Source organism: Leptosomus discolor, chromosome 3, assembly GCF_034619465.1.
Source record: "Leptosomus discolor isolate bLepDis1 chromosome 3, bLepDis1.hap2, whole genome shotgun sequence".
Classification (NCBI taxonomy): Eukaryota; Metazoa; Chordata; class Aves; order Leptosomiformes; family Leptosomidae; genus Leptosomus; species Leptosomus discolor.
Window position 1 is genome coordinate 13182203 of NC_141393.1, and position 13209 is coordinate 13195411.

The 13209-nt window shown below is 38.4% G+C and overlaps 1 protein-coding gene across 1 annotated transcript; it reads left to right on the plus strand.

Moving 5' to 3' along the window:
• Positions 1 to 3692: 3692 nt before the first annotated feature.
• MOK (MOK protein kinase) lies at positions 3693 to 8505 on the plus strand. Its single transcript, XM_086462971.1, is given in 7 exon segments — positions 3693 to 3730; positions 4234 to 4270; positions 5180 to 5315; positions 5318 to 5357; positions 7788 to 7889; positions 8291 to 8369; positions 8371 to 8505. Coding segments are annotated over 7 exon segments (567 nt in total).
• The last annotated feature ends 4704 nt before the right edge of the window (positions 8506 to 13209 follow it).

Here is a 13209-nt window from a genome sequence, read left to right on the forward strand (position 1 = left end):
AGCTGGTTTTTACTCAGTTGTTCACCATTACATATTATAAAATCCATTGGGAAATTTTGTGCTCTACTGCTTTACTCTCTTTCCGGTGCAATATACTCACTTGTTTAAGGCATGGGTGCATGCACAGGGTTTCAGATCAGGCAGAGGTCAATGGCAGGTCTATTTCTACAGCCAAACTCTACATGAAAATAGGGAAACAACCTTGACTGCGAAACACAAAATAATTGCTTTATGTAACAAAAAGTGCAACTTAAACAGGTTCTTTGTTAGATCAGGACTGTAATGATATAACAAGAAAATTACTCCCATTTGTTTCAAAAGCTACTGAATCAATGAATAATGATTTTCAGGTTTTTTATATCTAGTAAAAATGCCTTTTACCAAGTTTTCTCTATAAAATAACATTGTTCCCGGAAACCTCCTATATTTAAAAATGCTGGAGCTGTTTGTCAAAGCAAATGGGAGATCATAAAGCTTAAGGAAGAGTTCCTACAAAAAAGTTTAGAACAAAAGCTGATTTAAAACCAAATCTCATATAGACACCGAAGGAGTTGGATACAGCAAATGAAGGGACACTTGCTTATAATTCAATATTAAAAGTGGATTTTTTTTTCCTGATAATTAAAAAGTTGTAATGTCTTAACAGTTGTGAGATTCATTTAAATAACTGAGCATGTAACTGTGGTTCAGTGTAATAGAACAGATAAAAGACTTGCTCCCAAACATTGTGTTAGTAACACTGGAGTATTCAGATCTCTGCAAAGGGAGTAACGCTGTTCCTGACCTAGATAAGGATTTGAGGTTAAAATACAGTTTTCTTCTGATCACTGAAGGAGACATGAGTATTTGCTGGTTTTAATAAGACGTTTTATTCTTCCAGGATAAATAAGTTGTAAAGTCAGAGTAATAGCGTATAGGAGGGAGTCCTTGTTGGATAGTAAGTTAGTTCAGTGCATTAAAAACAATCCTGCATCTTCTCCTTCCAGGAAAGATACTGTACTTCAGTTATGAAAAATCAGAATGTTTAGGTTTATTCTTTAACCGCCTTTTTTTACCTCAGGGTATTTGCTTTCATTTGGTTACATTTCTCTTAGTGTTTCTCTCATTCTTTTCATATTGTATATGGACGGAAAATGGTCTAATAGTTTCGCTATGTTCTACTATGGTTTTTTTTTGTTTATTTTAAAATACAGTTTTTATCAAATTCAGGTTTTCCATGAGAAGATTGTTTTCCCGACACTTAGTTTTAAAAACCTCCTTTTTGGCATGGTGAATCAGTTCAAGATTACAACTGAACACAGATTTCATCTGAAATGGTGCAGTTAGGGGTTATCTAATTAATTCTGGTCTGCCTGAACTTCTGTAAATTGTTGGTTCTTCTTTATGGTCTGGATTTTGTGTCTGAACTGTGTTTCCCATGATACAATGTCTTTTTTTCACCTTGTACAAGGTGGTGGCACACAGGGTGGAGCTCGTCAAACCATAGAATAAAACGGGAAAATGAACAACAGATTCCTATGGAGATTATAATAAATTTTAAAAAGTATTTTAATACTTTGAAGTATTTAATTTGTGTCTAGTGTTTTGCATTTTTCAGAAATTAATTTTGGAGTTTCAAAGTAGACATGTCAACACCACAATTCCCTATGGGGCAGAAATAGCTTTTTATTCGTTTTCTGCCCCAAACAACTCTACTTGTGGCTTATTGCAAAGTCAAGAAAGGTAACAAGTAGCAGTCATTTCAAACAATAAATATGGCCAAAATTCCAAGTATGTAATTAAACTGGAAAATTAGTCTTAGTTCTGGGCCAGAACACTTATCAACTGAGGATGTCTAGGTAACAATGCCAAGTAGAAGGAGCTCCTTTCGAATTTTCAGTGCAGTGATTTGAAGGAGCACGTTACTAATTTTTAGAACAATTCAGTTGTGTTCATTAGCACCGCTCTGTCACAAAATGCGTTTCAGAGTATACAAAAGTAGTTATATTTCATATGATTTGTAATCTTTTGTAAATTTCTACAGTGTATAGTAATGCGAATGCTTGTCATGTTCTGACTATGCTGAATTTTGCAAAATTAAGTTTAATATATGTGCAGAACAATTTTTAAAAGTTTTCAGTTAGAAACATGTAGTGGCAAGCATGGTTTGTACAAAATTTTGTCATGAAGAAAAACTTGAAGCAGGGGCTGACTGAAAATGAGTTTCCAATTTAAAAAGGTGTAGGGAGACACTTGTGTAATTGGGAGAACAGTTCACTGTAATGCTAATGAGGAAAGTTGATCCTTTTGGTATTTTCCTTAATAAACGGACAGATCTGTGTTATTTCAGTCAAGACGAGGCTGTTTGTCCTTACACAAAGTCATAATGCTCTTGCTATGAATTTATAGTGGTATCACAAGTCATGTAATATCTGAAAAACAGTCTTGCCTTTTGTTTAATCAAGAACAGCTTGGCCACTTAAAGCCATGAAAAAAATAGGGCTCAGAGGGAGGTGGGGAAGGTGCCTCAAGCAAAAACAATTGTGGCGTCAAGCACTGCTGCCTTATGATTCGCTTCATCATTACTTCCAGCTGAGGTTTGTCTAATGGTAAATCTGGAAGTAGAAGAGCATCTGCTCCACATTTTAATAGTGACCTGTAATGAAAAAACAACTGAGCATGACTTCGTTTTATGAAGGCCTAGTTTTTTAAATACTAATAATAATCTGAGTTGGTTTAATAGCTGTGTTTTATAAAATCTCTTCTACTATAAATGAGAAAAATCTTATTGTTGAAAACACCATTTATCTCTACTGGGGTAATAATACTCCAATTCCCGATGTAATGGTACTCCACTTCAAGTGCTCTGTGATCTAGCCCTGCCCAGTGCGTTATGTGGCCGACTGGAGGAATACTGCCCTCAGTCAGGAACACGAGCCCCGCTGGCTGCTTGGACTTGCAGCCTCAATGAGTTAGTGTCCTGATCTTCTCCCTCCTCCTCCCAGCCAATTACTCATACTGCTGTCATCAGGCAGATCAGTACCTGCTTTGTTTTTCAAAAATGTGATCATTTCTGCCTCTGTTGATGACATTGCAGCGTTACATAAAGGCATTACAGCAAGATTAAAAGGCCTTCGGAGCCTGCAAAAGAAAAAAGCTGAGTAGTTACTGAATGGCCCCGAAAACCTGATAAATTTTATAACTGTCATTATTGTGCAATGGCAATAGCAAGCTAAACTACAAAGGTTTACCTTTAATTTGCAAGTCAAATGTGAATCACAGTCATTTAAGCATTGCAGTAATTAGAGGTGATTGATATGAATCTTGAACCTGAAGGACAGTTACTTTGTTTAGAGAGGAAATTAGAAGATTAGAAGTGAAATACTGCAGTTCTGTTGGAACTTGGGGAAACAGATACTGCAAGAAAAACATGCAGTAAAAGCTATGGCAGATTACAGACTATTGAATTGACAGTTGTTGGCTGAGCCATTCTGGTGCATACTGAAATCTAAATTATGTCTGAAGTTGAGTGGAAAAGGGATTATAAAGCTAGCTATAAATGACAGAAACAGGATGACTGAAAAAGGTAATATCAATGCATTATTGGAAGCTGAAGAGTAATTTTTTTTTTTTTTATTCTGATGTTTGCTAAAAAGGACTTGTACAACCTGAAATTTAATTCTAGGAAGGAGAAAGCCATTACCTGAAAATGCATGTACCAGTTACGCAAATCTCTTGATTACATACACGGGTAAGAGACCTGGTTCAGCAACAGCTTTACAGTAAGTGTATCGTACATTTATTTCAGGGTCCTCTCTAAGCAGAGACCCACAATTGCCCGGGGCAGCAGACTGCTGCAGGGAGAAAAAAGGCCATTGCCCAGGTGCATCTTTGCCAGTAGCAGAGCTGGCAGGCAGGACGCAGCCAGCCGGTGCCAGCGCCCCAGAGGGGCTCTAGCCCCTGCTGCAGGGAGCCCTCCTGGGAGCGGGTGGCCCCTGCCATCCCTTGGTAACCCCGGTGAGCACAGAAGCAGAAAGCCTGGGCTCGCCTTCCCGGGCTTGCCCTTTCCCTATTCCCACACCTGCAACTGCCATCTCATTGTGGTGGCAAAATTAATTTTTTTTATTATGCTGTTGGTAAGTTTGAAGAAAGTGTTAGTTTCTTTAAGTATTTTTTTACAAATAACTGTAAGGACTGATAATGTTTTATCTTTCTTACTGAACTCTTCTCTCTGGTGTGTTTGTATTGGTATAGAAATGGGATATTTCAGAGAGATGTGAAACCAGAGAACGTTAATAAAGGTAATTAATTTTATGTGAGAATATTTAACTGAAAGTGAAGTATATCAGTATTTTTCTCTTTACCCTGAGGTTTCTTCATGAATAAAAGTACATTTTAAAAAAATATATAGACAGTTACCTCTAATACCGTATTCCTGATCTAGAGGAATGAACAAGCAAGTTTGTTCTTGGCTAAAACCTGAAATGATCGGATGCGTCACAGCCTGCATGTGTTCACTCCAATCTAAAAACCTGTTCTATATCCCCTATTAATATATATTTTCCTTTCTGTGTTAACCTAGAAACAAGCAGTGGGGTTCAGTTCTGCAGCTCGCTCTTTCTACAGTCAGTTCCTACCTTTACGGGATGTTATTCGTACAAAAGCGAGCAGAGGGTATTAGCTGTCAGAAGATTCTCCATTGAAATCTATTCTGGCAGTTTCAGAATGTTATTTTGCTAATGTCTGAAAAGCAAGGATTTCAAAATTCAGTTTATGAAATTTTATTTTCTGGAGATAAATTTTTCTTTTAAGTCTTAGAAGTGTACAGGAGAAGCCATTACAAAGAGAAGCCAAAGCCACCTATTATATCGCTGCTAAACACAAGAACTCTTAAGAAAATAAATCCAGGTGCCGTGTTTAGCAGTCTTCCCTCCAGTAATAGTCCATGTGCTTTTCAATTTACTCTTAGGTCTTTCTTTTAATGATATACAGAACGGTATTTGCACATATTATGGGACACAAGCCTGGAGCCAATTGCTGTTTAAATGCTGTAATACTACCGCTGGGGTTTCTGAAAGTTTATTCTTAAAGTAATCTGTGATTTCTTTTATGATGACTACTTCACACATTTAAGGAAAATCTTTGCTTGAATATTTCAGTGTTTCTAATTTATGTCAAAACACTTTATTTATTTTTGCAGCCCAATACCCTGCAGTCAGGAGATTTTGGATCTTGTAGGAGTATCTATTATAAGCAGCCGCGTACGGAATATATCTCCACACACTGGTACCGAGCACCTGAATGCTTACTTACAAATGGCTGCTAGAGTTACCAAATGGTATGTGGGGTGCTGGCTGTGTTTTCCATGAAATCACAAGGTACAGTGTTCAGTGGAGGGTTTTGCTTATCACTAACGAAGAAAAACAAAGGTAAATAACTCAAATAAGGAGCACGTGGTGTGGGTAATACGATCTTTGCTTCCATGGTTTTGTGGAAGCTGCTTCTGTGATTAGTCTGCAGGGTTCATGAGGCAGTAATCCTCTCTTGTCTGGCACTCCTCACCCTATGGCAGGTTAGTAATAAAGCAGTGGGATGTTCAAGAGAGCATAGTACCAAGAAAAAATTATTTTCAAGGAAAAGAACATTTTTGAACAGTTTGTTGTTTTGTTGTTTGTTTGGGTTCTGCTGCCCCCCCCCGCCCCCATTGGCTTCATATTTGAGTTTGGTAAAAATGTATTTTCTCTGCTGTATCTCTGAAGAGAGTACGGCTCATTTCCACTCATGAGCATCATTGACTGTCCTAAATCTTGTTAATGCCCTTGATAGGAAAATTTTTCCCTCTTTTTTTTTTTTTGACTCACCATTCTGCAAAACCAGAGAGGCTTAGAGAAGACACTCCCTCTGATTTACTACTTTGATTTATAATAAGATGTGTTTAAGATGCTTGTGCCAGGACCTTATATAGTCCTAGAATATTTTGAAGTCCGATTCTGATGAAGGAAGAGCTCAGGAAAACCCAGATTAAAGTCCTTTAAGCTTTTTGATGACAATGAAGCTATAACACAAAAAATTTGTCACTGGTCTTCAAGAAAAAAGGGAATATAACCGCCATGAGTATTTCTCCAATATCTTTGTGCCCTAGCAACAGCAGCAGCTCTTCTTTATTCTCCTCCCACACTGCTGTCTCTGATATGCAACCAGGAGTGATAACATTTGCTTTGCTTTTTTCCTCCTCCTCCACATGGCAAGTGCAGCTGCTGCCATCGCCATCACATTAAATGACAACCCTTATGCTTTGCCTGCTAACTTGTAGAAACAGTTCTACTTCGGTCAGAAAACTGTTAACAGAAAAATCCCAAATGTGGCAGTTCTCCTGCAAAGTAAATTGGGACCAAGAGCTTTAAAAATGCTATGCTTTTCCATTTCAATTTGAATCAGGTGGGCTTTGAAGTTTGGCAAGAAGATTACACGCTGCAAACTTAAGTTTTCTTAGGGCGAAAAACCTTAAAGATATTTCCTTGTAATTTTAGCTCAATGTAACAAATTTCATTCTTTGCAACCACTGCACATTTTCAGAGACCTGATAGATGTGTTCAGAGAGAAATGGGGGATGTTTATTGGAAATTACCGAATTAGAAAAGATATGGTCTTGCCAAGCTAAAGGAAGTTATGGACTGGTTTGTTTCTTTTTAAGTGCATCTTGCAGTCTTTGCTGTTGAACGTTTGCGTAAGCCTTTATGCCTTACAACACATTGTGTAAGAATTTTTAGTCTTTTACTCAGCCATGCTTATCTTTCAAGTCTTGGCCTCCCTCTTTCTGTTCCTTATAAATCATGGTTCCTGGATGGCATTTTTGTGTGGATAGCACGGTTGTTCTTTACTATGTTAGAGTTTTATATTTAGAGACAGCACATTTTTGTAGTTCACACAAAAGCTACCCCCAACTGCTTGTCTTGATATAGTTGCTCAACATGAATCAGATCTCTTTTCTCTCCTTCCTCTACTCAAAGCTTTAAGAAGACATTCAGCGAAGTGTGCAGCTAGCTGTTTGATTGAATTTGCAAACAGTTAAAACGAGTTTCCACTGTCTACAAAGGGGGCTGAGTGTTTTGCTTTCAGTAATCATGTGGTGCTACTGAAGTGTTTCTTAAATTATAAGTCAAAGAAATGTTCTAATACAGAAAAAAGCGACATGTGCAGGAAACCAATGTTAGTGGACCTAACCTGTTATGTCAGATTGCTCTGCTGTGGTAACGGTGTCTTCAAGGACTCTATGCACGTTTCATATTGACTGTGGATCAAGCTCAGGAACACAGTTCGAATTACCATATTTCCAGTATTGCTGCTTGCAAGGAACCTGTGTGTTAGGAATGGAATGTTTCTTATATATGTCTATGTGCATACACAGCAAGAGGGACTGCTTGACTCTGCTGTCTTGGAATGAGGAAAACACATTGTCTTCTGGGATCTGCTGCTTCACTAGAAGAAAACACAGTCTGATAACCACTGCCTTTCACCAGGAGGGAAGTTCTCTTTAATATTTTACCCCAAACCTGTGAGGAGAGGACAACTACAGGTTTCTGCGTAATAACCCAAACTACTGTTTCCATCCAAGCACACAGTTGTATTGCTCTGCTTCTCACGTGTTATCCTTCAGTTATTGCTTGGTATTAAACTGTCCACCAATGAGTAATTCTGAAATGTATCTTCCTCATAAATGAAAACTTTTTAACCAAAGTGGCAGCTATGCCACTTAATCTAGTTTAACTGTGCCTTCTCCACTGCTAATGCCATCTCTTGCCTTGCAGTTTTGAGCCTGTCCTTCCTGGATCCAATGTGCTGGACCAAATTTCAAAAATCCATCACGTTATAGGCACTCCTGCTACCAAGACTCTCCACCAGGTCAAGCAGTAAGTACGCACTCCCGTAGTTATTCATCAGTACGATATTACTGTGCAACCGTGTGCAACTTCTGCTCAGGGAACCACCGCAACAATCTAATTCTGTTGTGACGGCTGCTGACCAAAGAGCGGTGTCGGCTGTCCCTACCCAGAGACAGTCACACATTCATGATCCCTGTAGGCAGAGCAGAGAAATCTGAGCCTGTTTTCAATCTATTTGGCCTTTTATTTCCATAGTATCTTTAAGGCCAGTGACATAACTTGTTAGGAAAGAAAACATCTTTTTTCCTAATTATTACTTACTTGTCCCTGATAAAGGATTACCTACATCAGATGAGAATTTCTTTTTCAGTAAATTGTAATTCTCTTTGAATGTGCATGAATAACTGTTCTCAACTTGTTTAACACAGGTCAAGAATTGTGAGTTTTGATTTCCCCTTTAAAAAAGGCAAAGGAATACCTCCCACTGTGCATAATTTGTCTCCCAAAGGCTTCTCTCTCTCTCCTCTATGCAATGATAAAATATGATCCCGATGAGAGAATTGCTGCCCATCAAGCATTACAGCACCCTTATTTTCAAGAACCCTGGCAAGTGACTTCAAATCACTTCCATCTTGAAGATTAAAATTAAAAGTGGGGGGAGTGCTGTGGCTTATTATTTAAAGTGGACTTAAACGACGTTTGCTTACAGTGCTAGTACTTCACTGGCAATGAATGAACGTAGTTCAGCCAGCATAATTCTTTGCTTCAAGTCCAGACTTCAGCTAAAGCACAACAGATGTTTTTCTCTTCCTTTTTTTTTTTCCCCCCCTAAACTTTTTCGGGCAGCTGATAGACAAGCTTTAGCCATGCACAAAAATTTCAGATTACTAGGAAATACGTCAGGGCAAGTACCTCTGCATTTGTGGCAAACTTCAAAGGAAAGTCAAAGACAGGCAATATTTAACTGGAAGAACTGTCAGCCCATTCAGAGAAAGTAATTCGTGGCACTGAGCTTGTTAGCTAGAAACAAATGTTTCACCTAAGCTGATTACTTGGTTTTATTCAGTCTGTCTAAACACTGACCTTTATTTCGTCTGATAGAGTTCCCCACTCCCTCCAAAGCCCTGAAACCCCTGAGTTGGAATCCAGAAGCTTTGATACCACATAATCCCTCCAGTAGACTCTTGTCACACTGGGTATTACTTAAAGGGTCAGTTCCACTTTTTTTTTTTAAGTATCATCATCCTCTTTTTGCTGTCTGCCTTTGAGTTAAAGGGTTTCAGAAGTTGTAGCACAGATAGAAAGTCTACTTTTGCCTTTTCAGGCCTTCAGTCTACATTTTGAGCAAATAATAATTATTTTTTAAAACTTAATTATCATCCTGTATGTAGATGATATCTGGGAAAATCCTAAACTTGTAATTGACACCGGAAATCAAGACATTAATATCTGATTAAAAATTCTGGCAAATTAAAACTTTGTTTATATTCAAGCTATGTGAAAAATACTCTACATATTCACTTTTAAGGGTTCGCCGTATCTGCAAGGTGAGACGGAAGTTAGTACTACATGAAAAACTCTCAAATACAAGTTTTTCTCAAAAAAACAAATGAGAGTAGCAAAACCATTATAAATTCATTTCTGCTGTGCATTTAACCTTGAAAGCATGAACTCTCCTTCCATACGAGCAGCCACTTTTTCCACCAGTTCAGTTCTGATGTTCATCAATGTAGGTTTTGTAAGAAGCTCCTTCAGGAAAAATTGCAAGAAACACCAAGTGAGGCAGTAATTTAAAAAAAAAAAGAATTAGCTGAAGTAGTATATAGCTGAGTTGTTTTGTTTGTTTTTTTTTTTTCTGATTAATTGGATTTTCTTTTTTAATTTTATTCCTTAAGATGTTCTCAGAAATAAATTGAATCTTGTTTCTGTCTTTCAAAAGCATTCTTTTAGGAAAATCCAGGAAAAAACCCAAACCAACATGGACCTCCTCATGGAGAATTATCAAAATTAAATCCTTCTGGAGTAGCCACATTGACTCCCTGTTCTGCTCCTCCGTTGCATTCAGTTTTCTGGGCACCTCAGGAGAGGGGTGAAACCCCATGTGTTACAGTCTGTTAGATGTATTGGATCAAATACCGAGGTACGGACTCTAACTTTCCTCTTAGAGTGGAATAGCAAAATGTGTTTGACAGAGAGTATTTCAAACTTCTTTCCTCAACAGTCTGAGAAACAGGGGGCACTGAAACATTTCCACTTACCTGCTCTAGAGCGAAGAGGGGGAGGTTACTGACCACCTTGTAGTGTTTGGCGTGTGAGGAAAAGCATGACTAAGCAGTGAGAGAGACCAAATCGTCCCTCCGTTGTCAGAGGTCTAACAAGAACAGCAGTGCCGCATTTTGTGGTTCTCTGACAACGGGCAGGAAAACCCCAGAAGGTTACGAGGGCCGCTCGCCTGCCGTTTTGGTATTCTGCTCCTGAAGGGCATCGGTATTCCATTGCCGCATCGCTCGGGCAGCGCTCAGAGAGCACTCTGTATTCAGCTTCCCAAGTCTCTTTTCCTTTTAGAACCTGATGGAGGAGGAGGTTGGCTAAAAATAACATGAAAGGATTCTTTGAGCTTCAGTATTAGGAATGGAATGTTATCTACAAAATACAAGTTTTCATATTATATTATAAATGACAGCTAACTTCTGGATACTTTTCAGATGTAAAAAAATCTTATTTTTCAGTCAACTCGGGAAAGTATTTGCCTTCCGTGTTCAGTAGCTTCAAGTTTTATTGAGAATGTGCAGATTGTGCAATCATAGGAGATACTTTATTTTGATGCAGTTTCTGTAACTGCTGAATGTTTTTATATAACTACAGTCTAGCTAAAAGCTAAAGCAACTTTTAATCTGATTCAAAAGCAAATAAAATTGAGTCAGTTTTCTTCAAGCCATTGATCTTAATATTAATCAAAAGTTCTAACAGTGACTGATAGTGCAGCGAGTTGCCTGAAAGAGCAGTACAGGCGCGTATGGTACCGTGTTTCAGAAGTTTTGCACACAGATCATCAGTAACGATTTAACATCACGTTACTGCTTCCTAGTGCTATAAAAGGTGAGAGTTAAAAGGCAGCATTTCTTACTTGGAAAGAGTAGTTATTGCAATTTGATACCATTGATGTTAAAACTCCTGAGATCTCCTAACAATTTGCAATAATTAATTTGCAGTATTTAAATTTGGTGGTGTGTTACAAAACAGTTTTGCTATTTAAAAACCAAATGAGTTTCTGCAAGTCGTACTTAGTTGGGGGGTCTAAAAATCTTCTGCCCACAAAGTAGGCATGTGAGACAGGTTTAGCAAATAACTTTTGGTTTTTAATATTTCTAGAAGTTACTTTGTTGATAATTGGGAAGTGATCAGCTTTTTTTCCAGTAACCAAACACCTCTGGGGCGGCTGCTGCTGTTCAAAATTTTCTGTGCAACAAAAAAGTGAAAACCAAGCAGTGAGAAGGCAGGCGAGGGGCATGTCGTCTTAGAGGTCACTGCTGCGCATGAGGCAGTATGAAAAAACGCCCTGTGCAGCAGATCCTGTTCAACTCACTAAGCCAACCCTTAGGCATCAATTTGAGATTCAGGCTCTAAATCCAGGCAAACTGTTTGTTCTAATCAGTTAAGCTGCAGCTCAAACAATGCAGTAAAATACACATTAACATGAAGATTTTATAAAAATAATAGTTATCTAGAGTAAAAGTTATGCCCATCATGCTCTGAGCTCTCCTGAGATGTTATTAGGCATTTGTGAAAATAACAATTCTTCTCATTCAATTAGCGGTTTTCCAGTAGGTGGCTTTTTTGTTGGGTTTTTTGGTTGGCTGGTTGGGTTTTTAAGAATCAGCATCTCAACACCCGTAGGATTCTGTTGTGACTGCATTAGATCCTATTCCTCGTTCTACCATTCAGCTTCCGGATAGCTTCAAGCACGCCCAAATTCCACACTGCAGCTTTTCAGTGTGGGGACGCGTATGAGACTCGAGTTCTTTATGAATCCTTTTGAGATCTACTGCTTAAAAGCACTTGTCTGTCTTATATTTATCTTCATGTTTTGAAGTGGGTATTATTTTCACATACCGTACTGAGGATCAACGTGACATTTACTTGCAGATTTTTTTTTTTAAATGTGAAAATATTATCAGGCTAAATGTTTGTGGTACATACTGTGGGAGTCATTTTTTGGTATTGATTCAAATTTGACTATCCAAGTTGAATATCTTGCACCTGCATCATGGCCTACTGTACCTTTGCTCATTTTATTCCATTTCTTCATAGCAAACTTTCAGAATCTCAATAGCAAGAATGGAAAAACATCCCAGCCCAGGCAAGAATTCTTGTAAAATAAGGCTATACACATGAACAAGGCTCTGCGGGGAAACCTGCACAACTGCTACTCATCCTAAGTATGCCAGAGGGACAGCAGATTTCTCTTACTAGGAGTGAACAAATACATAAGCAGAGGTTTAGTGGGGGAAGTGTTCTACACCAGTAGAGAGAGAACAACATAATAAAGGGAGAATTAAACAGCAGAACATAACAGTATAGCTAACTGCTCTGTCTCATTTTATTGACACTTACACCGGATGGATGCTGTCTCTCCTCCAGTTCCAAGCAGAAAATATGCTCCTGACCATGGTATCCCAAAGTGCAGTACATAAAGACAGAGGGAGTTCCTGGCTTTTACTGCTCTGTTACAGTTAATCATCTGCCCCCACTTCATCATGCTTTTGTGTTAGCAGCTCATGCTGACAGAACAGATACAGAACTTCAGCCATAAGGCAATACAATTATTTGTTTGAATACCTAGCATAGGTTTCTATATATTTATTTTATATCTATTTTTATATATAAATGGAAGGTGTGATGCTAAGCTTAGGAAATGGAATTAAGGACTGCAGCTCTGCAGGCAACACAGCGGAACAGTAACCTCTGACTTCTTACTTTGGAACTCTCAGCAAAAGGTGCCATGAGCTTGTCGAGTGTTTTTTCCAGAGAGGAGGATGGTGAGTTGCTTGGTGCCAATATATCTGAAATTGGGCATGGTGTGCACCAGTAAAAATGATGGTCTAAAACCAGGTAACATATTGTATCTGAGGGATCTTGCTCTCCACAGTTATTGATTTCTTACAAGATGAAAAAAAAGGGACAAATCCTACTACCCACGTTTGACTGATCATACAGACTCGGCGCTCTCTTACTAGCGTGCTACAGTAGGCTAAGGCTTCTGTCATCAAGAGTATGTTCCTGATGGAGACAAGTTAATTGTACTGGTAGCTTCCCATAATGTTTTTCTAGAAACCTCAAACCCCAG